Here is a 23,850-nt window from a genome sequence, read left to right on the forward strand (position 1 = left end):
AAAAATTAATGCTTCAAAGGTGAAGATAGAAGTAAAAATGTTTATGTGGTGGGGGGAAGTGGGTTGTAGGGGGTGCCCAAGAAATCTCTGGTCACCTGATCTCAAGGTATACCATAAGAGGAACCTCTGTCTCATGACTTCTATAGGCCAGTGTGATGGAAGGAATTCCCTTCCCTTTACAGGGTTCTCAGAGAGCAGTGCTTCTTAACCAGAGGTAACCATCAAGATCATCTGAGGTTCTTTTGTACAATACACATTCCAGGGCCCTGCCATGACCTACTGAATCTTTGTGGTGGGGCCCAGGTTGATGTTTCTAAAAGGCTCCCCAGGAGATCCTTATGGGCAGCAATAAATCAAATGTTCATATATGCACCAGCATAGAAAGTCTTTTTATCCTCAGGAAATAGGATGGTAGTACTCGCTCTTCTCTAGAGCAGTGACAATGTAAGCAAGTTATTTCTAAACTCAACCTTCATCCCTTTTTTAGTTTCTTTGAAAATCTGATGAAATGATAGACTTTTCCCCAAGAGAGAATATGCTTAAACAGATCATTGGCTCTGCAATTTGAAGAAGGTTCACAGAACACTTGAACTTTATCCATGGGGCCCCTGCTCTAGAATCCTTTAGTTTTTTTTGGCGTTTTTGTTTTTGTTGTTGTTGCTTTGTTTTGTTTTGTTTTTTTGAGGCGGGGTCTCACTGTGTTGCCCAGGCTGGAATGCAGTGGCGTGATCATGGCCCACTGCAGCCTTGACTTCCCAGTAGGATCCTTTAGTTTTGAAGAGGGGCTTCAATAATGTTTGAAGGATACATGGTAGACCCTGGCTTCCCAAGAGACAAGCCCAACCCAACCCACAAATCGCTCTGCACTGAAGCCAGAAAGGAAATGAGGCTCTATCAGAGAAGTTAAGGTATTCCTGATTGAGGTGATGTAACTGATGTGGGACAGGAAGAGGCACAAGGGCCTGGTCTTTCGGCCACTTACCTGTCTAGGATCCTCACACTAGCCTGCTCCACTCTGTTGAGGATGTCCAGAGGTGACTTGCTTTTGTTCCAGAATGCACCCCAGCCCAGGACACGAGCCAGATCATTGCCGGTTCCAAGTGGGATGACTGCCAGCTGACACTGCAAGAACAAAAGGAGACACCCTTTTCAGACGGTCTTTCTACCAAGCTTCACCCGTGGAAGAACCTAGAGGGTACTCTTTGGGAAGAATTATGGTCTTAAAGTCAGTGGATTTATGGGACTTCAGATTCTGGGGAAGGTAATGAGAAGATGTTTGCAATTGGGTGAAATTTTCCCTAAGGAGTTGGACCCCAGTGTTAACAACACAGAATCTACTAAGTAAAGGGAAAACTTGCTGGAATATGACAATATTCATGGCCATGCTTATAAAAGAGGAATATAGCTGTGAATTTCTATCTGGGCTGGGCCAAGGAGGTGAAGTACGTCAGGAGACAAAGCTATTGGAGTGAGAAGAGCAAGGGGCTGCCTAGGGACAGCAAGGAGACATAGAGGAAAGTTTCTGCCACTCTTGAGACTCAAGGAAGAAAATCAGTGGGCTCAGGAGGGGAAGGAAATTCGGGACTGAGTTCTGTCTAAGACCACTTCTGTTTTGTTTGCTCTCCTCTACTTCAACTCAACTCTTCACTTTGAAGCCTAGGGAACAGAGCACTGCTCATTCTTTCTGTCAATGTCACACAGATAGACAACCAGAAAATAGTCTAGATGAGCAGGCTTAGATTGGGAATCTACCAGTCAGGCTGAATATGAAACCTGGGGGAAACATATTTTACAGACAGGGAGGGCAAAGACTTGGGACTTCTTGGGATGGGCAGTTACACACCCCTACTCTTTCTAGCAATGGCTAAACTGAGTCACCCAGGGACTTACCTTGTCATGTAATCCAAAGGCATCAATCAGAGATAAGACCCAGCTCACGCTGCCATCTCCACCACAAACCAGAATGCGAAAGCGAGCAAAGTTCTTGAACATAGACAGCCTAGAAGGACAAAAAGGAAAGGGGGTCATTTCATGAACAGCTGAGTTTTGTAACTTTTCCCACAATATAAGATTGCTGCTTTGGCATTCTGCTAACAGACTACCTGCCTTCTTTCCCTTAACCCTTATCTCTCTGTGTATCTAAGACCATAGACAATCCCAGAGATCAGGCTTTGCCTCAACTCATTTTCTTTCTGTGCCCAGCTTTGCTCTGGAAAACACTAGTAACCTAACCAGACCCATTTGCTGAGGCCCAGGAAGATGCCTTGCATGGTGGCCAGTGGGCTCACAGGAACCAGGACTGAGCAGCCAGATGATCCCAAAATAAAACAGGTCTGTAGAGGAGATATATCTATTTGGTCCTGGGAAAGAGAGTGGCAGGAAAAGTAGACAGCAGTGTCCATTTGTCTCTTTCTCTGAGGTTAGGAGGCGTAGTTTTACGTTTTCCAACCAAAAAAGATAAAGCAACTCTGAGAGGGGCTTGGACCTGGGCTTGAAGGGATTTCTGGGAGAGGGCTAAGAGCCTTCCTACCAGCCAACCCAAAAGGCTCTGGAGTTATGCATTTGTGTCCTGACTTGAGAAAATAGATCTTTCCTGCCCAAATACAGAACTGATTCCAAGAAACCTATCCTGGTTTAGAATGTATAGAGGGAAGACTCCCTTACGTACCCAATCATACTCATGGGGTACATGCTTACCCTGCTTCAGGTCCACCCTTCAATAGGTCGAACACTTGAGATGGGTTAAGGTATTGCTTGAATTTTCGGAGGAAGATGATCCCCTGATGATCGCCACTTTTGGAGTTGATGAAGATGAGCAAGGGACATGAACAGGCTGATGACCAATCAAGATTCCAGAAGTCCGAAGATACTACTAATTGGCCTGACACAACGAAAAGAAAAAGAAGAAAAAAAAGAACAGACCCGTTGAGATGGAAACGAGACATAACTTAACATCACATTTTGCAATAACTTTTTGAGTATGAGTCTCAGTTTTTTGCGAATGAGGAGCAGAGTCAAGATACCACCCAGAAGGGCTTAAAAGTATTTGTCCAGCTGTTGTCAGACAAATGACATTTGCTGAGCCACTACTACATGCCAAGCATCATGCCAGATACTGCTAGGGGTATAGTCCTTGCCTTCAAGCTCAGGAGAGAGACTCATACACAACAGTATGTTGGAACATAAGGAATAAAGAAATTGGTGCCACAACCAAGGATTAGTAAAACTGTGAGGAAACTGAGGAAGGAGAGGATTGAGAACCCAGGAAGAAGACCAGCACACAACTAGTCCTTTTTCTGCCCAGGATACCTCAGTTCTTATAGTGAGAAGATACTAGGTCAGGAGAAGGGAGAAGGAAAGGCTGTCATTTAGCCAGGAGCTAAATAACAGAACATATCGATGTGGGATGAAGCAAAGAACTGTAATCACTTCTCTAAGGCTGTTGCAGAGCAATCTGTATTATCTCATCAACTTCCCCGGGGGAAACAAGACTATAGGAAAATTATCTGAACAAGAGAGAGGCTTTTAATAATCCCCAATATTTTAGTTACCCATGGAGAAGTGAGGTTATAGCAGTCTAAATAACCAAGGCCTGCCAACTCATGCTGAGTCTCAGAGCCTGTTGGCAGGGAGACAGGCAGTGTGCAATGGCCCCCTAAGAGATGCTAGACAAATAGTGAGCCCCTAGACCTCGGAGCTGTGGCTTGACAGGGATGCCTCCGCAAAAATAAATACACAGGGCAAAAAGCATGTGGCTCACTCCTCAGCAGGGGTGGGAGGAGGTGGGTTGAGAAGACCCATTTGTTTTAGCTTGGGTGGAAGGGAACCTGAAGGAAATCTACTTGAGTAGATTTCATGACTGGTTTGCCTGGAAAAATCAAAGGCAGGTTTCCTCTATGGGCCAATTCCCACTCACTGGCCAGTGGAGCTTGAAGGCATCCTAAGCCAGCTAGCCAGTCATGCACCAAATTTTTAGGACTTGACAGGCCTGACAGCTACAAGGGAGTCTTACAGAAGCTGGGTCCCCTCATTAGCATAGCTCAGAAGTAGTTACTTTCCCTGAACACGTTATCCAAAAGTAGTACCCCTTCCAACTTATTTTTACTAAAGTAATATGTTGACACAATGGTAGTTAAGACGCATTAATCCCTTCATTCAATAAATATGTATGGAGGGCATTCTCTGTGCCTGCTTTACGTCCTGAGAATATAGTGGTGGACAAGATAGAAATAGTCCCTACCCTTGTGGAACTTATATTTTAATGGAGGAGACAGACCATAACAAATAATTATAAAAAAGAATTTGTCATGAAGAAAAATAAAGTAGGGAAAGCGGGTAGAGATTGTGTTATTTTAGACAGAGTGGTCAGGGATGGCTTCTCTCAGGAGGTGACATTTGAGATGAAACTTGAATGAATGCAGGAGTGAGCAATGCAGATATCTGGGGGAAGAGTTTTTTGGGGGGTAGGAAGAAGAATAAGTGCCAGGACCCTGAAAAGGGAGACTGTCTAGACTGTCTGAGGATCAGTGAAGAGAATAGTATGGTTGTTGTGAAGTGAGTGAGGGGGGAGTGGCAGAAGATGAGGTCAGAGAGGTGACATGGGACAGATTCAATGGCAACAAGATGTTAGAGGAAGTAGTGCAAAAATAAGCGGAAGACTGTTCAGCATGGACTTGAAACATTACGAGTCAGGTCTTAAGATATTTAAATAAAATAGTCGAAAGGTGTTAACTTTTTATGTGCTTGCTCCCCTACCAACCAACAATGCAGGCCCCAATTCATGGCCTAGCCCAAAGCTTACCTCTCCCTTGTTTTAGAACCTGTCTGTGCTCTGTGCTTCCCTTCCTCACTCTGCAACCCTCTATCAACACCCTCTAGGTGAGCATGTGACTTTGGGTATGCACCCTAATTAAAGGACTCATGGAAGCAACTTCTTGCCAACATCTAGTGGCTCTCTGAGGTGTGCTTGGAAGCAAGCACTTTCCCTGCCAGAGGTCCTGGAATAAACCTATCTATGCCCCCAGTGTTTTTGTTTTGTTTAGTGTCAAAGGCCCTTTGGGGGCAGTTCCTTTCTAACGGTGGGACAGCAGTGGCAGTGAGACCAACCACTGTGTACTATTTGGGCCTCAGTTTCCTTATCTTCAAAATGAATCATTCAAAAACTTAGTTTCCCAGTGTTTAGATGAAAATGAACCTTTAAAAGCCAATCATCATGCTCATGAGAAATAGAAATATAACTTGGCTCCTAAAGATGAGAAGATGGTCAAACTTACTCATAACAAGAAATATGCAAATTAAAACTAGACCACGTTACCATTTTTTTTTTCTTGTCTAGAACATTGGCAAAAAAAAAATACAAAAACAAACAAACAAACAAACAAACACACTTGATTGGGGAGGCCATGGGGGAATAGGCACTCTCATAGACTAAGAATGGAAGTGCTGAGTGACACAAGCCCTATGGAGGTGAATTTGACAGTATCTATGAAAACTACAGAGGCATATGCATTTTGACCTAGTAATTCTATTTCTCGGAATTTTTCATATAGACGTGTATGTAAAAGGATATGTATGAGGCTATTCATTGTGGCATTATTTGTAATAGCAAAAGACTGAAAACTACTAAATTATTCATCATAGTGGACTGGTTAAATACATTATGGTATATCCATATAGTGGAATATCTTGCAACTGTAAAAAAGAGCAAGGAAGCAATTTGTTGATATGGAAAAAATCTCCAAAATATACTGTGAAGGAGAAAAAGAGCAAGGTGCAGAACAATATGCATAGTATTAAAAGGGGTGGATAAGAATATCTATTTATATTTACTAGTATATACATGAAGAACTACTGGAAGGTATTTAAGAAAGTAATGGCAGTATTGAACTGTGAGTGAGGATATGGGGGCTGTAGGAGATTGAGAAGATCAGAGAAAAGATAAAAGATAGCAGCAAGAGTTTTCATTAAGTATTATGTGTATATATGTATTTCTTTTTTAAAAAACTGAACCATGTGAATATATTAACTAGACAAGAATTAAATTAAGAAGTAGGAAAAAAGAATTACACTAACGCTGTCCATAAATGAAATAGCCATGAGGGTATAAACTAGAGTGAGCATAGGAAGCTTAGAGAGAAAATTCTGTAATTAAGGCGATTTGAACTTTAGCATCAAACCTCATTTGGTCACAGATGGGAAGACAGTGGGAAGTAGCCCCGGCAGGAAGGCAGTCCCAGGAGACTACAGGGGCAGCCCCATCTAGCATTTCCCCCTGAGGCAGAGAATATCTGAATTTGAGCAAGGCCAAGTTTGTCAAGAGAATCTTGTGAACCAGGTGACAAAGATGGGTGCCACTGAGGGCAGGAATATAATAATGTTAAGAAGATTTATAACCAGTAAACAATCCTTTCCACAAGGTTGCTTTTGAATAGAATGATGTTAATCATAAGGGAGTGTCCAGTATTATTCCACAATTTTAACTGACAATTCACATGGAAACATAGAAGGCTGGCTTATGAACTTTGAAGTACTCAAAGCTGGAGGAAGAGATACTGCATGACAGAATCAAGATTGAAAAATGACCTTGACAGGCTGACAGGTCAAAGTCCAGGGATGAAATGTAAAGGGAATAAATGTGAAGCTTGCCCTTTAGGCTCAAGGACATAAATTGTACCAGAACAGGACAATATGAACTTGACTTGGCAGCATCAAGTGTGAAAAGAGCTTAGGGGATTTAGTTGACTTTAAGCTCCTGATGAGTCAACGGCCTGAAAGAACCTTTCGAAAAAAGCTCATGTTTCTTTGAGCTGCATTAATACAACCACAGCACCCTAAACAGGGAGCCAACTGTCCCACTCAAATTTATTCTGTTCACTCCACAGAAAGACGCGAAATTGGCATAGGTTGGCTTACCATTCTCTTCCTGTACTTTAAAAATCCTCCTTTACTAATGTCAACTAATTTAACCTTCATGACACACCTGAGTACAATTATTATTCCTTATTGGCAGAAAACAAATGACAGATTAATCACAGAGAGGTTAAGTAACTTGTCCAGGGGCATACAGTAAATGATAGAATGTGTTTCTAGGACTAGTAGTATCAGCAGCATCTGGGACTTGTTAGAGATGCAAAATCCTGGGCCCCTCCCAGATCTACTGAATCAAATGCTCTGGGGGTAGTGTTTCAAACTGTCTGAAACACAGAAATCTGTGTTTTAACACGCCTTTCAGATGCTTCTGATACAACAACCACTGCACTTCACTATTTTTTCTCCATATGAGCCAGTGCTGCTATGTTAGTCATCGCTCAGCACTGAGCCTTACATACAGTAATACATTCATTCAGTAAATGTAAATTTATTAATGGATTCATGTAACAAATCTTGGCTGTGCGTATACCACATACCCAGGTCTGAGTCAAGTGCTAAGGATACAGAGAGTTCACAGGCTGGGGTGGAAGATGGACACCATTATAACGTCATGTGTTAGGTGCTTTGAGATATGTGTTCTTGGTTTATAGTCAAAGAAGTAATTGATTTGTTTGGGAGAGTGGGAAGAGGCCATTACAGAAGCTGTTAAACAGAGAAGACAATGTTTGATTTTGAGCTGGACCCTAAAAGATAAGAGAAGGAATTTACCAAGCAGACTGAATAGGAAAAAGGGATAATTTGAAGGAATTCTCAGAAATTAGAGTCTATTGACTGAATAAATACATGTGCGAACAGATGGGTGTGACTCAACGCTAGCAAGGTCTTTCTCAGAAAGTCATGAGCTAGATGCCTTCATGACTTCAGCTGGGTGCTGAAGAAAGGATTCTCTAGCTCAGCCAGGGGGCATTGAACCAGACCATCTTTAAGGACCTTACATCGCTAAGATTCTATGACTGGAAGATGCAAAAGATTCCTCTGGGAAGGGACCTTCCAGTAGGAAACTTACTCATTAAAGGGCACAAGGCCACAGCCAAGAAGCCAGAAAGAAAGAGTCAAGAAGATAGGGAAGCCTTGAAAGACACTTCTAAGAAGTTCCAGGACAAGTAGCGCATGACAGAAAGAAGTGTTGGCAGAGAGGGAGATTCAATTGGATCAGGAATGCAGATCACTAGGAGGAAAAGTTAAAAGCTAACTCATGGGATGTTAAATAAGACACCAAACAAAAAGAATAGATTAGCCCAGGTGCTCCTAAGCAATAATATCGTACTATTGGTGGAAAGAAAAAGAAAGTAACAGTGCCATCATTTGAGAAGCTACAACAAGCATAAGAAGTGATATAGGATAGGAAGAAATAAATTTTAAAAACACCAATGCAAAGACAGGAAACACAGAACACGTTTGGCCCAGTTACAAAGGAGAGGCGGCAACCCTCTTAACAAGTATTTAGGGTCATTTGTGGCATGCTGAGGTGGGCCATCTGCTTAAAGACATCTTTGTCAGGTCCCTGTGGGGGTGGACAAAATGTCTCAGATTCAAAACTAGGTTGATTTCACTACCAGCCTGATTTTGCTTAGCTGACCAGTTTGCTACTTTTCCTCTTGTATCAATTGCATCTTCCCTAGTCCCTCATTCTCCTATCTAGGCAAGTATCTCTTATTTACTAAGTCATGAATCTCATCACCTCTTTGGTCAACTACCTGGTGGGTGACTCCATGTGGATAACTATTTGAGTAGATCTGATAATAATATATGCATGTATACCTGAGTGAATTCAGTTTTGTGTCTTTACATGTTATTATGGGGACATATGAGTATACTTGCCTTCAGAAACCTGTATGAATGGCTCATTCCATGTACTAAGGTCTAGCTATATCTGTGTTAGGGTTGGAAAAATAACTGGAAGGATCTAGAGTGGCTGTGTGTGTGTGCATGAGCATATATATGAGCATGCACATACACATGTGGTATGTCTAGTTCTAAAACTATGTTGTAACGGCTACAGGAATCTTTGCCCCCTTCTGTTCTCTAAGGAAACCATCTACTCTTCTTTCTTTTCCTTTCTCTGCTTCCAGCTAATGCTGGCTCTTCCCTGGCAATGAAGTGAGCAACTAGCATCGATATGGGGATAATTTTTAAGTCAGTGAAATGAGGATTCACTAATCACTCTTGGATCAGTGGATATCCCATATGTCAGAGGTGGACAAATTAGCAAATTAGAGAAATATAGATTAAAACATTCCAGGAAGAATTTGAACTTTCCTCCAGTAAGTGAAATTGACCATATATAGGGTGAAACTAACCATACACAAACTGAAATTTATGAGCAGTGTATCTGTTCTCTGGCTTAGTGAAATAGTAGCATGTCAGTGGTAAGTATATTAGATTTCTAAATTTCTTAGTGTTAGTAAAATAGGTTAGGTCTTTTAAGCTGTGATATGTGATTTTGATCTTGACAGCTCCCACTCTTTAATAATGAGTAATGGGAGAAGCAAATGAACAAGTCAATGGCAAAAAGGAGAGTCTCTCAGAAAAAGCGAAGAAAAAGTAGGCAAGGAGAGGTGAATTCAAAAGGCAAGTGCCAAAGAGTGAATCATCCCTGTGGGGCCTGCATTTTTTATTAGGCTAGGAGACTAGGTATTTAGTTGCCTAAGAAGTCAAGGGATTTAATTTTGTGGTCCATTGAGGTTATGTTTTTAGATACTTAGGCCCTTCACATATTATCATCTATCCTCACAATAGATAGCTTCATTCCCATTTACAGTTGGGGAAAGCAAAGCTCAGAGAATGTAAGTGACTAACCCAACATCACATATCTAGTAAGTAACTAAAGCTCATAATTGCCTGGCTCTTGTTTTTTTCCTTACATCATGATACCTCCATGTATTACTTATTCTTAAACAAACACAAAAACTGTACAAAATACCCTTCCTCTTGGCTCCTGCTTTTTTTGTTCTAACATTGCTAGACCTCTTGATAGAAGACTCTATACAAAGTTTATTCTTGCTGCATTGATTTCATTACTACCTCCTTTCTGCTCAACCTCCTCTAAATGGTTAACATTCCTAAGGTTTTCTCATTTCCAAATGTCTCTACCATTCCCTTGGCACTTAGCATATGACACATTAAATTGTTAATTGTTGTATTATATCAATAGCCCGAATCCACAATAATCAATAGCTCTGGCAATGCCCATGTCTTAGATCTTTCTGTAGCCTTCAGACACCTTGAGAATAGAGTTCTTAATAAATTACTAGTGTCCAGGAATTGACAAAGCATCAATGAAGAGTGTTGGGGTAATGATCATGTTAGTTTCATATTTAGGAACAACATTGGTGTTAGTTTCCATTTTAAAAGTAAAATAACCTGGCCTTCATGAAGTTCTTCCTTGACCACCTGGACACGAACTTATTTCATGACTTATCCAGTGTTTGGAAATCATGAAAAAGCTGAATCAATTCTGATCAGAAACAATTGTGACCGAGCTACAGAGAACGTGCCCACATACATATACATCAGAAAGAACAACATTCACAACCCCAAAGGTAAGAGAATCAGGAGCTATCTATATACACAAGCACATTCCTACTTCCCAAAAATGTTTGACGGTTTGAGGAGAATAATTTAATTGCAGTCCTTCTTCCCAGCCTTTGCACCTTCCCTCCATCCCCAATGTGCTTCTGAGGCTAAGATTTAACTACTCACCATCGCCTTTGGGGTCGCTTAGAGCCGTGGGAGGAATGACTGATGAGCGATGGCTTCCGAAGCAACATTCCTTGGAAAACCGTCTCCTACAGTCATCATGCACCTGAAACGACAAGAGAAGAGCAGAGAAAAAAAAGGAGGGGGAGAGAAAGGATACCATTGATCAGTCTTGAGTTCCAATACCAAGATTTAGATCCTTAGTATTTAATCTCCCTTACTGAGATTTGGTGCCATACATATATCCCTAACTCACCTGAACACCCCCATTCTACTCTGAGCCTACACTGTCCCTCAGTGTGGCCTCAGAACTCTGATCCTTTCAAAGGTAGCTTTCAGAAGATACCCACCTACAGGCACTGAGAAATCACCAGTCCTAAGGTACAACCTTAGTGGCCTACAGAATGGGGAATTTACATGCAGTATAAAAGAGTTAATACTAATAATCTAATATTACACTTCAATCCTTATAACAACAGGTGTGTGAGGTAGAAAAGACATTATTGAATTCATTTTAAAAATGAGGATACCAAAGCTCAGAGAGGTCAAGGGTTTTGCCTAAGGTCAAACAGCTGGGAAGTGACAGCTGAGACTTTGCTGTCTTTTCCACAAGTGGCCATTCTTTCCAGATTTCTGACATCTTCAAGTGCCACTTCCTGGAAAATTACACAGTTTCTAGGGGGCATGAACCTGGCCTGGTTATTCAAAAGCCATTGAAAAAAAAAAAAAAAAAAAAAAAAAAAAAAAAAACAGAGGACAACCGGAGTCTTCTAAGAAGAAGCTCATACTTCAATTTCTTCTTGTCTAGAAAACTCAGTTTTAGAGAAGCATCTAAAATGCTAGAAATCGAGATCAGTGTCTCTCAACTTCAGCATTACTGATATTTTGAGCCAGGTAGTTCTTTGTTATGAGAGGCTGACCTGTGCATTGTAGGAGGTTCAGCAGAATCCCACGCCTCTACCCACTACATGTCAGTAGCACTTCCCTCCACCCTGAGTTGCAAAAATAAAAAATGTCTCCACGCATTGACAAATGTCTCCTGGGGAGCTAAATTACCCCCAGTTGAGGACAGGACCACTGGTTTAGAGGCATGGTAGTGTTGTAGTTAAGAGTGTGGTCAGCTGGGAATGGTGGCTTATGCTTGTAAGCCCAGCACTTTGGGAGGCAAAGGTGGGAGGATCGCTTGAGTCCAGGAGTTTGAGACCAGCCTGGGCAACATAGCAAGACTTAAAAATTAAAAATTTAGCTGGGCATGGTGGCATGTGCCTGTAGTACCGGCTACTCTGAGGAGGCTGAGGTGAGAGGAGCCCACCTCACATGAGCCCAGGAGTTTGAGGCTGCAGTGAACTGTGATTGTGCTACTGCACTCCAGCCTGGGCAACATAGTGAGACCCTGTCTCAAAAACAAAAAACAAAACAAAACAAAAACAGCATAGTCTTTGCAGCATTATGTATGAATCAAGACTCTTGCTTACTGGCTGAATGACCTTGGACAAATCACTTCACGTTTCTGACCCTCACTTTCCTCATCTGTAAAATGGGAACAAATGAGGCCCGGTTTAGGCTTATTGGAAGGACTAAATGAGATCATGTATATTAAGCACTCAGTATATAGTGGCAATAATAATGTGTTAATATTATCAACTATTTTTAATTAATAAAGGTTACAAGTTCCTAGGAAATAGTGAATGAGAAAGGGAGAAGGTTTCTCAAAGGCAGACTCAGAACTTATTTTTTAATTGCCCATACTGCCATTAGAGAGTTCAGCTTTTCCCATTTGTTAGTAGGCCTCACCAACTAAGAAGCAACAAAGATGATCTTAAATCTTTCTCCCAAAGGCTCCATAGCCAGATCTGGAAAGGCAGGATACTAAGCTTTATACTATGGAATCTGTTTAACCTGTTTTGAGATAAGGGTTTCTTAGGTTTCTATCTATGTGTATACATGGTCGAGCTCTAATCCACCCCTTCGCCAGGAGTTAAGTTCTCTAAATATCAAGAAGATGAGAAGAGTCTTACCGTAGAATTACACCACAGGCAGCGGAAGTCTTGAAGTCTTTGATAACTGCCACAGCTCTCATGACATACTGCACACTGAGAGCTAACAGGCATGTTTCCTTCTACCCACTGATGGGGCATGTTCTGCAGAAAGGTAAAAAGACACAGGAGGTAGAAGTTAGAGATATAAGGAGAGGAAGGGCCAATTGGAATAATTGTACTACTCCATGGAGGACATTAGGTAAATGACCCAGGCTCTTCATAGTCCTGCCCTCCCTACTCCAATGCTAGCGAACAATGACAAGAGGGAGGTTCATTCTTCCAGATAAGTTGGATTGTGAGCCTGGGACTTTGCTTATCTGGAGTTAGGAAGAAGTCTTCCTTCCCCTGTGTATCCTGGTTGAAGGGGAGATGGGAGAGGCAGACTGTGGGAAGACATGGCTGGTACTTACTACTTCATCTGCAGGCAGGAGGAGGTCATCAGTGATAGACAATGTATTCCACTTGCAGTCTTTGCTTGCTCTCAAAGCACATAATCTGTGAGATTTCACTTTGCACACTGTGAGAAGAAGAAGAAAAAAGATGGGTGTGAATCTGGTAACAGTGAGGACTCTAATTCCCTTCCCTAAGCTGCTGTGAAAGTTAGAACACAGATGCATTCTATATAGTTCTAACGTACCTCCAAAAACCTATTTCCAATAGAATCCAGTTCCTTTTTATTCTTACTGGCTAATCTTTTTACTATCCAGCTTGAATGAAAATTGATGGTAAGAATGAGGTGATTTCTGTCTTTTTAACACTTGTGATAATATAGTCCTATTCCCCCATACTCATCCCTCTATTTTCATCCCCCTCATGATAGTTTCCTCCCTTTTTCTTTCCTCAGTCAGGGTTAACCTCACACCAGAGTCAGTGACCTAATGTGAGTTAATGATACTAAAGCCACATGAGTTCCTATATCTACCCACTGAGCTTCACTTCCTAAAGGAATCAGAAAGGTACCTTCACAGATGATGGCATCTCTGGATAAGGCAGGAATGCTCTCTCGACAAACATTGCAGTGCTGAGTCCGGTGGCTGTAGCTGGAGTACCAATAGTGCATTCCAACAAGAAAAGGGTTATTTTCTGCTGCAGGTATCTAAAATAAACAAAAGAGAAGAGAGAATAGAGGATGAATCACAGAGAAGGATTAAAGAGGGCCTGAAAATCTGCTGCTAAGTCTAAAATGGCCTACTGTATAGGTGTCAGAGCGTGTGAAGAGGAAGACTGAAAGCTGGAGCCAATACCAGGGACCTGGGATTTTTTTGTGTGTGTTTTTGTTTGTTTTGCCAGTCATTTTCAAAAAGAAAATAATAGAGGGGCAGATCCTGGAATAGAAGCTGAAGTGCAGTGGCTCACTGCAACTTCTGCCTCCTGGATTCAAGTGATTCTCCTGCCTCAGCCTCCCGAGTAGCTGGGACTACAGGCGTGCACCACCACGCCCAGCTAATTTTTGTATTTTTGGTAGAGACAGGGTTTCACCATATTGGCCAGGATGGTCTCCATCTCTTGACCTCATGATCCGCCTGCCTCGGCCTCCCAAAGTGCTGGGATTACAAGCGCAAGCCACCGTGCCCGGCCAGGAGTAATGATCTTTATATTGCTTGGCCATTCACTCTATTGGCTTAGTTCAAGCAAAAATGTGTTCTGTTAGCCTTGGCCTTGGTTCTTTTTAAGTAGTAAGCAAAAGGAGGCATTAAGTTGGAAATTCAGTGATATCCAAATGTTCTAGCCAGGGAATAAAGACAGGAGATAAGGCTCTGACTCTGGGCTAAGGAATATTCTATAAGGCTTTAACTACCTTCTGGAGGTATACACTTCCCTTCCTGGCTGCCAGGTGAGCAGAGCATTGCTTTACCTGGACAACAGTTTCATCTCAGGGGATTCTTTTAGGAATCCCTTGAGTATTCTTTTAGGAATACCACGCTCTGACTGCCTATAGCAGTTTCCTGATTAATCAGCTTAATTCATTCAATAATCCATTAAACAAATATTTACTGAGTAAATACTTTGTGTTCGGCACTTTTCAAAGCATTTGAGATATAGTGAACAAGACACAACCCCTGCCCACATGGAGTGGCATCCTTTTTGGTGTCCTCTTTCATGGTACTGAGTTTGACATTTTTTGTTAACATGCCTTAACATTTTTTGTTAAATGCTGCATTTGTATATCACAGTCTGACTTTCATGACTGTAGGGAAGGCACAGGGTATACCAGCAACAGTTCTGAGATTGAAAGAAGGGAAGGGTGAGCACCAAAAAAAAAAAAAAAAAAAACAAAAAAAAACTCCAAGGACTCTTACACCTTTTCACTAATTCCTGTTAATGTCTGATTTTCTCCTTCTCTGCCTTCCCCTGAAGTTTAGACATAGGCGTACAAAGAGCTTTTCATTCTTGACATTATAATGAGTTGGGTGTATAAAGGCATGACAAGACTTTAAAAAGAACTATATTTTCTTCCTGACATCAGTTGACAGTGGGGGGAGAGAGAGAGAGAGAGAGAGAGAGAGAGAGAGAGAGAGAGAGAGAGAGAGAGAGAAAGCTATTGAGGGCTCTAGCACATTAAGTATTCATTCTTGATCAATTTACAGGAATTAGTTATCCAAGACATAGCCTACACATAGCCCTCTCTGATCACTCCTTCCCACTTCTGGCATGCTGGTTATGTGCTAAGCTACTGTTGATTTGACCTGGAACCTTCTGGAAGGGAAAGCTATTTTGATGAACTAAAGGCTCACATGTTCTGGGATTGCTTTGTGATTGTAATGTTTATTGTATATTAAGGCACTGGAAAGCTCTAGGGTGATTAGAATAGAAGATGGAGAGTCCTAAGGAAGTGACATACTCTTGGCTTTGGCACTTTGAGCTCCTAGAACCTTTCTACTCCCCAAGTCACTAGATTGTAATTCTACAAGCATCTTCTTTTTTTTTCTCCCAGTCTCCTCTCCTTCAATAATTACTAAGAACCTATTATGTATCATCTACCATGGTAGGCACTGGAGATGCAGAGATGAATAAACCGTAGCTGTTTCCATCAAGGAATTTATAGTCTACTGGAGGAAACAAATTCTAAAATCATTCCTGTCTAGAGTGACAAGTGAGCTCTTCTAGAATGTGCAAGCTTTCACAGGACTGCGTGGAAGAAATTCAGAGCTCTGCCTGGGTATAATATTAAATTTCATGGTCCGAATTGCCTACAGAATACATAGGAATATGTAAAATGGACATTGCTTAGGTTCAGCAATTGAGGTAATGGAATTCATATTCCTTGTGTACATCCTATTCTGTAAGGAAACGTTGATGCTTCCCACCCTGGATGAGTATGTGCGGTGATTGAACTGTGTCCCCTCAGAAATGTGTTCAAGTCCTAACCCTTGGCATCTATGAATGTGACCTTACTTGGAAATAGAGGTTTAACAGATATAATCAAGTTAAGATGAGGCCATATTGGATTAGAATGGGCCCTAATCCAATGACTGGTATCCTTATAAAAAAAAGAGGAATTTGGACACAGACACACACACACAAAGAGGAGAACACCTTGTGAAGATACAGAGCACACAGACACAGGGGAGAACACCAGGTGACAATGAAGGCAGAGATTGGAGTGATGCATCTGCAAGCCAAAAAATGCCAAAGTTTGCCTGCTATCACCAGAAGCTAGGAGGAGGCAAAGAAGGATCCTCCCCTAGGGTCACTGGAAAAAGCATGGCTCTGCAGATACCTTAATTTGGGACTTCTAGACTCTAAAACTGTGAGACAGTAAATTACTGTTGGTTTTAAGTCATCCAGTTTGTAGTTATTTTATTATGGCAGCCCTAGGAAACTAATACAGATTTTGGTACTGGGAAGTGGGGTGCTGCTGTAACAAATACCTAAAAATGTGCAAGTGGCTTTGGAACTGGGTAATGGGTAAAGCCTAGAAGAATTTTGAGACACATGCTAGAAAAAGCCTAGATTGCCTTGAACCAAGTGTTTCTAAAAATATGAACATTAAAGGTGTTTCTGGTGAGGCCTTATGTGAATATGTGGAATGTATTGGAAACTAAAGGAAAGGTAATACTTTTATAAGGTAGCAGAGAACATGACTGATTTTGTCCTACTGTTGGGTGGAAAGTAGACTTTATGAGCAATAAACTTGAATATTTGACTGAGGAGATTTCCAAGCAAAGTATAAGAGGTGCATCTTGGTTTCTCTTTGCTGTTTATAGTAGTATGTGACAGGGAAGTGATGCATTGAGGAAAGAAATTGTGTTAGTCTACTCAGGCTGTCATAAAAAAATACCATAGACTGAATGGCTTAAAAACAGAAATCTATTTTCTCACAGTTTACAGCTGGAAAGTCCAAGATCAAGGTATCAATCAGTTCAGTTTTTGGTGAGGGCTTCCTTTCTGGCTTGTAGAAGGCCACCTTCTCACTGTGTACTCTTGTGGTTTTTCCTCAATGTGTGCATGTAGGGAAAGAGAGAGAGAGAAGAAAGAGAGAGAGAGAAAGAGAGAGAGAATATCTATTTCTTTTCCTCTTATTATAAGGCCACCAATCCTATCAGATTAGGTCTCCACCCTATGGCCACATTTAACCTTATTTGCCTCCTAAATGTCCTATCTCCAAAGTCACATTAGGGGTTAGGGCATCAACATGTTAATTCGGGTGGAGGGCACACAATGGAGTCCATAACAGAACTATCAAGCAAAAAGTCACCAGAACTAGAAGATTTAGAAAATTCTCAGCTTATCTATATTGCAAAACACAAGAAAGTGTGCCCTGCAGAGACCACCAAGGGTGTGTCTGGACAAACTTTTGCTGGAGAGATGAGATGTGGGACACCTGGCTCTGATTAACCATTTCAGCAGAACACTGTCAGATTGGACTGAACTTGGACTGAAGGGGACAGATATGGGATAAAATGAAGGAAGGTTGTCAGACTTTATAGGCATGAAACACACTGATAAAGCGACTCAGCTGTGAACATGTGTTATCCTTCAAGAAAATGGAAGAATGACTTCCAGGGGTAGCTCAGAGGCCAGCAAGGTTGCCGAGAGAGGCTCAGAGGCCAGAGACGCTGCTATTGCCCTTATAGGCCCAAAGCATGTGGGCCCAAGGGGCAGGGGCACTGTCTCCTCGGTTCCAGAGGGTGGAGTTGTCTCCTGGGTTCCAGAAGGTGGGGCTACCTCCTTGGTTATGCAGGGGATTGTGGGGGGATTGACACTCCAGTGAGCTAAGTGGGTAGGGTCAAAGAACAGAACACCTAGCCACAGAGAATTATTCTCAGGCCTGGAAAACCTGATGGAATTTGCCCTGGTGAGTTGCCAATTTTTTTAGACCTGCAACCATTTTATTCCTTCCATTTTATCCCTTTCAAAATGGGAATATCTGTCCTACGCCTGCCCCAACATTGTATTTTGGAAGCATATAGCTTGCTTTCTTGGTTTCACAGGTCCACAGACGGAGAGGAATATTGCCCAGGATGGACCATACACAGAGTCTCACTCATACCTGATTTAGATTATTTACAAAATGATATTTTGGACTTAGATTTAATGCTGGAATGTGCTACGGCTTTTGAGGATGTTGAGATGACAGTGAATGTATTTTGCACATTGGAAGGACATGAATTTGGGGGGAATAGGGGGTGAATCTTGTGGATTGAATTGTGTCCCCCCAAGGGATATGTTCAAGTCCTAATGTCCACTATCTGTGACTGTGATTCTATATGGAAGTAGGGTCTTTGAGGATATAACAAATTTAAGATGAGATCATACTATATTATGGTGGCCTCAATCCAATGACTACTATCTTTATAAAAAGAGAAATTTGAACTTAGATACATACAGAGAGGAGAACACCATGTGAAGATACAGAGGGAACAGGCACAGGGGAGAATACTAGGTGATGACGAAGGCAGAGATTGGAGTGATGTGGCAGAAAACTAAAGAACACCAAGAATTACCAGCAACCACCAGAAGCTAGGAAGACACCAAAAAAAAAAAAAAAAAAAAAAAAAGCTCCCCTAAATCTTACAGAGAGATCATGGCCCTGTTGACGTGTTGATTTCAGACTTCTAGGCTCTAGGACTCTGAGAAAATAAATTTCTGTTGCTTTCAGCTACAAAATTTGCAGTAATTTGTTACAGCAGCCTTAGGAAACTAATACAGTATGTCATTATAGGTCTTCTTACTTGTTGACACAGATTAAAAATCCATTTTGAAGACAGATTTAAAACTGTGGCATGTACACAAACCACGGATCTCTAAATGCTAAAGAAAGAGTCTTCTTTAAAGTTTTCAGTGTGTGGTTCTTGGGTTTTTGTGTTTGATTTTTACCCTCTCTAAAATACTTAGGTGAATACATTCATGCAGTCCATTGCTCCGATCAGATTCTTCATTTGCAATGGACTGAATGCTTGTGTACCCCCTTCATATCATATGTTGAAATCCTAACCCTCAAGGTGATGGTATTAGGAGATGGGGCCTTTGGGAGGTGATTAGGTCATGAGATTGGCATCTTCATGAATCAGATTAGCACCCTTATAAAAGAGGCCCCAGAAACCCACCTCACTCCTCTTTCCACCATATGAAGACACAAGAAGACAATTGTCTATGAACCAGGAAGTGGGTCTTCACCAGACACTGAGTCTGCCAGTGGGTTGATCTTGGACTCTCTGGCTTCCAGAATTGTAAGAAATAATGTTTGCTATTTGAAGTCACCTGGTCTGTGGAATTTTTTATAGCAGCCCAAACTGACCAAGACAGGAATTGGTACTGAGAAGTGAGGAGTACTGCTATAACAAATACTTAAAAATATAGAAACAACTTTGAAACTGGGTAATGGGTAGAGGCTAGAAGAGTTTTGAGGTACATGCCAAGAAAGCCTAGATTGTTCTGAATAGAATTTTAAAGGAGATTTTGGTGAGAGCTCAGAAAGGGAAAAGGAGAACTGTAGAGAAAGCTTCTATCTTCTTAGAGTATACCTCAGTAATCATGAACAGAATTTTGGTAAAAATATGGACCGGCCAAGAACATGTTACTGGACAATAAAGAAAAAGTGATTGTTGTTATAAAGTGGCAAAGAACTTGACTGAATTGTGTTTGTATGCTAGTGTTTGATGGAAAGTAGAACTTGTGGATGATGAAATTCAATATTTAGCTGAGGGTATTTGGTTCCTCCTGACTGCTTATAGTAAAATGTAAGATAGAGAGTGACATCAGCAAGATGGCGGAATAGGAGTTCTCCAGCTTCTCTCCCTGCACTACAGAAATCCATATGGCAACTATCCACAGGCCAGAATACCATTGTGAATATCCCAGAACTTGGGAGTGAGGCTGAGGCTCCCCCCTTGGACTACAGAACTGAGAAAAGCCAGGGTCAAATGGTAAGAGGAATGGTTCTCTTTTACTGTGCCACTTCCCCCTCAAGCTGGTGCAGTGCCACAGAGAATTTCCCTGAAGTTATGGTTTCTAAGTGGGAAAAGAGAGTTGAAGGCAGATATTCAACCTCCTCACATTTTGGAACCCTTCACAGGAAATCCACTCCTGTCTTGTCCCACGGGAAACATTGGTAGTACCAGCAGGGCTAGGTCACCTGGGGTCAGTTAGAAGCAAAAAATGGGGTGGGGCTCACAGTAATCAATGTATAGATCTTAGTGGCTGCTCTGTGTTCCTGCCAATGGAAGTACCACATCAGAGGAGCTAGCCAATAGCACCATGCTGCAGGAAACATGGTCCACGGGTCTTCTGGGCTTGAATTCCTAGCTAGCTTCTTCAGACAACCTGGGTGCTCTAACTCTTCCCCAGGCCAAGGGATAACTGTTAGGCCAGCAATTACCCAGAACACCTGGCCCCATCCAACCGTAGTGTCAGGGAGGTGATCCAATAATTCTGATGCTCATTGACAACAAAGCCAGACAAGGACACAACAAAAAGAGAAAACTACAGGCTAACATCCCTGACAAACACAGATGCAAAAATCCTCAATAAAATATTAGCAAACTGAATTTAAGAATACATTGAAAGAATCATTTACCATGATCAAGTGGGATTTATTCCTGAGATAAAAAGATGATGCAACATACATAAATCAATAAATGTGATTCACCATATCAACAAATGAAGAATTAAAATCACATGATAATCTCAGTGATGCAGAAAAAGCATTTGACAAAATTCAAGACCCTTTCATGATTTAAAAAAGAAAAAAACCTCTCAACAGATTAGGTATAGAGGGAATGCACCTCAGCATAATAAAAGTCACATGACAAACTGATAGCTAGTATCATTCTAAATAGTAAAATGTTGAAAGCTTTTCCTCTAAAATCAGGGACAAGGATGCCCACTCTCATCACTTCTTTTCAAATTCTGATAATTCTGATAATTATTACATGTAAAGACCAGAGCAATTAGGCAGGAGAAATAAATAAAAGATATGCTAATAGGAAAGAAACAAGTGAAATTGCCTCTAGTTGCTGATGACATGACCTTATGTACTTTTTTAAAAACCTAAAGACTCCACCAAAAAACTGTTAGAACTGATAAACAAATTCAGTAAAGTTGCAGGATATAAAGTCAACATACAAAAATCAGTAGCATTTTATATGCAGGTTGAGTCTCTCTTATCCAAAATGCTTGGGACCAAAAAGTGTTTCAGATTTCAGATTTTTTTGGATTTTGAAGTATTTGCATTATACTTTCTTGTTGAGCACCCCAAATCCAAAAATCTGACATCTGAAATGCCCCAGTGAGCATTTCTTTTAAGCATCATCTTGGTGCTAAAAACGTTTTGGATTTTGGAGCATTTCGGGTTTGGGATTTTGAAATTTGCAATGCTCAACCTGTACCAATAATGAACTATGTGAAAGGAAAATTAAGAAAACAATCCCACTTACAATAGCAACAACAACAAAAAAATACTTAAGCGTAAATTTAATCAAGGAAGTAAAAGACCTGCATACTGAAAACTTTAAAAGATCAATTAAAAAATGGAAGAAAAAAACAAATAAATGGAAAAATATGCTGTGTTCATGGACTGGAAGAATTAATTTTGTAAAAAATATTCATACTACCCAAAGCAATCTAGAGATTCAATGCAATCCCTATCAAAATTTCTATGACATTTTTGAACACCTTTCCTCTAAGATCATCCAATGTAATTTTTCACACAAATGGAAAAAAATCCTTAAATTTGTATGGAACCACAAAAGACCCTGAATAGCCACAACAATCTTGAGCAAAAAGAACAAAGCTGGAAGTATCACACTTGCTGATTTCAAAACATATGTAAAGTGATTATAAATAAAACAGCATGGTACTGGCATAAAAACAGACACATTGGCAAATGAAACAGGGTGGGAAACCCAGAAATAAATCCATGCATTTACAGTCAACTGACAAAAGTTGACAGCTTTTTACAAAGTTGCCAGGAACACAAAATGGAGAAAGGACAGTCTTTTCAATAAATGGTGTTGGCCGGATAGCCACATACAGGAGAACAAAATTAGACCCTTATATGAGGGGTCCTGAACCCCTGAACCACAGATGGGTACCAGTCCATGGCCTATTACGAACCAGGCTGCACAGTAGGAAGTGACCAGTGGGCGAGTGAGCATTACTGCCTGAGCTCTGCTTCCTGTCAAATGAGCAGTGGCATTAGATTCTCATAGGAGTGCGAACCCTATTGTGAATTGCACATGTGAGGGCTCTAGATTACACACTCCTTATGAGAATCTAACTAATGCCTGATGATCTGAGGTGGAACAGTTTCATCCCGAAGTCCTCCTACCAACCCCCAATCACAGTCCATGGAAAAATTGTCTTCCATGGAAACTAATCCCTGGTGCCAAAAAGTTTGGAGACTGCTGCCTTATACCATATTAAAAAATCAATTCAAAATGGGTTAAAGACTTAAATGTAAGATCTGAAACTGTAGAACTACTGTGATAACACGAGGGCAAAAGCTCCCCAACATTGGTCTGGGCAAGGATGTTTTGGCTTTGACCCCCAAAGCACAGGCAACAAATGCAAAACTGGACAAATGAGATTACATCAAACTAAAAATCTTCTATACAGGAAAGGAAATAATTAACAAAGTGAAAAGACAATCCAGACAGTGGAAGAAAATATTTGTAAACCATACATCTGATAAGGGGATAATATCCAAAATATATAAGGAACTGTAACAACTCAATAGCAAGAAAACAACCCAATTAAAAATGGCAAGGGACCTGAACAGATATTTCTCAAAAGAAGATATACAAATGGCCAATAGGTACATGAAAAAAATGCTCAATATCACTAATCATTAAGGAAGTGAAAAATTAAAATCACATTGAGATATCACACCACACCTGTTAGAATGGCTTTTTAACAAAAAAAAGATGAAAGATAATAAGTGTTGGAGAGGATGTGGAGAATAGGGAACTCTTAAGCATTGCTTGTAGGAGTGTAAAGTAATATAGCCATTATGGAAAATAGTATAGGGGTTCCTCAGAAAACCTAAAAATAGAACAACCATATGATCCAGTAGTTCCATTTCTGGGTATATGTGGAAAGAAACTGAAATCAATATGTCAAAGGGATATTTGCACTCCCAAGTTCATTGCAGCATTATTCACAATAGTCAAGATATGGAAACAGCTTAAGTGTCCATCAACAAATGAATGAATAAATAAAATGTGGTATATATACACAATGGAATGCTATTCAGCATTAAAGAAGAGGGGAATTCTATCATTGGTGACAACATGGGTGAATCTGGAGGGCATTACACTAAGTGAAATAAGCTAGCACAGAAAAACAAATACTGCGTGATCTCATTTATATATGGAATCTGATAAAGTTGAACTCATAGAAGTAGAGAATAGAACGGTGGTTGAGGGAGAGGAAGAGGGAATGCGGAGATGTTGATCAAAGGATACAAAGTTTCAGATAGACAGAAGGAATGAATTTTGCGATCTATTGTGCAGCAGGGTAACTATGGTCAATAACAATGAATTATATAGAGTATATTTAAATAATTAAGAGAGTAAATTTCAAATATCTCACCATAAAAAATGATAGGTAATCGGGGTGATGGATATGTTAATTAGCTTGATTTAATCATGCCACTTTGTATACATATATGAAAACATCACATTTTACTCCATAAATCTGTAATTATGATTTGTCAATCAAAATTAATATTAACAATGTT

General features: G+C 40.7%; 1 protein-coding gene across 2 annotated transcripts in view; it reads right to left on the reverse strand.

Annotated features, from left to right (window-relative positions):
• Window positions 1-23,850, reverse strand: part of DGKK (diacylglycerol kinase kappa) — a 109,892-nt gene that overhangs the window by 28,871 nt on the left and 57,171 nt on the right. For both annotated transcript variants that reach the window (XM_005593586.4, XM_045383610.3), the window contains exons 5-11: window positions 13,629-13,764; window positions 13,079-13,185; window positions 12,648-12,770; window positions 10,633-10,735; window positions 2,698-2,881; window positions 1,891-1,999; window positions 983-1,122 (exon numbers count right to left, since the gene is read on the reverse strand). In XM_005593586.4, coding sequence (XP_005593643.4) covers window positions 983-1,122; window positions 1,891-1,999; window positions 2,698-2,881; window positions 10,633-10,735; window positions 12,648-12,770; window positions 13,079-13,185; window positions 13,629-13,764 — 902 coding nt within the window. The remainder of the gene's footprint in view (window positions 1-982; window positions 1,123-1,890; window positions 2,000-2,697; window positions 2,882-10,632; window positions 10,736-12,647; window positions 12,771-13,078; window positions 13,186-13,628; window positions 13,765-23,850) is intronic.

The sequence above is a fragment of the Macaca fascicularis genome, chromosome X (genome assembly GCF_037993035.2).
Source record: "Macaca fascicularis isolate 582-1 chromosome X, T2T-MFA8v1.1".
NCBI lineage: Eukaryota > Metazoa > Chordata > Mammalia > Primates > Cercopithecidae > Macaca > Macaca fascicularis.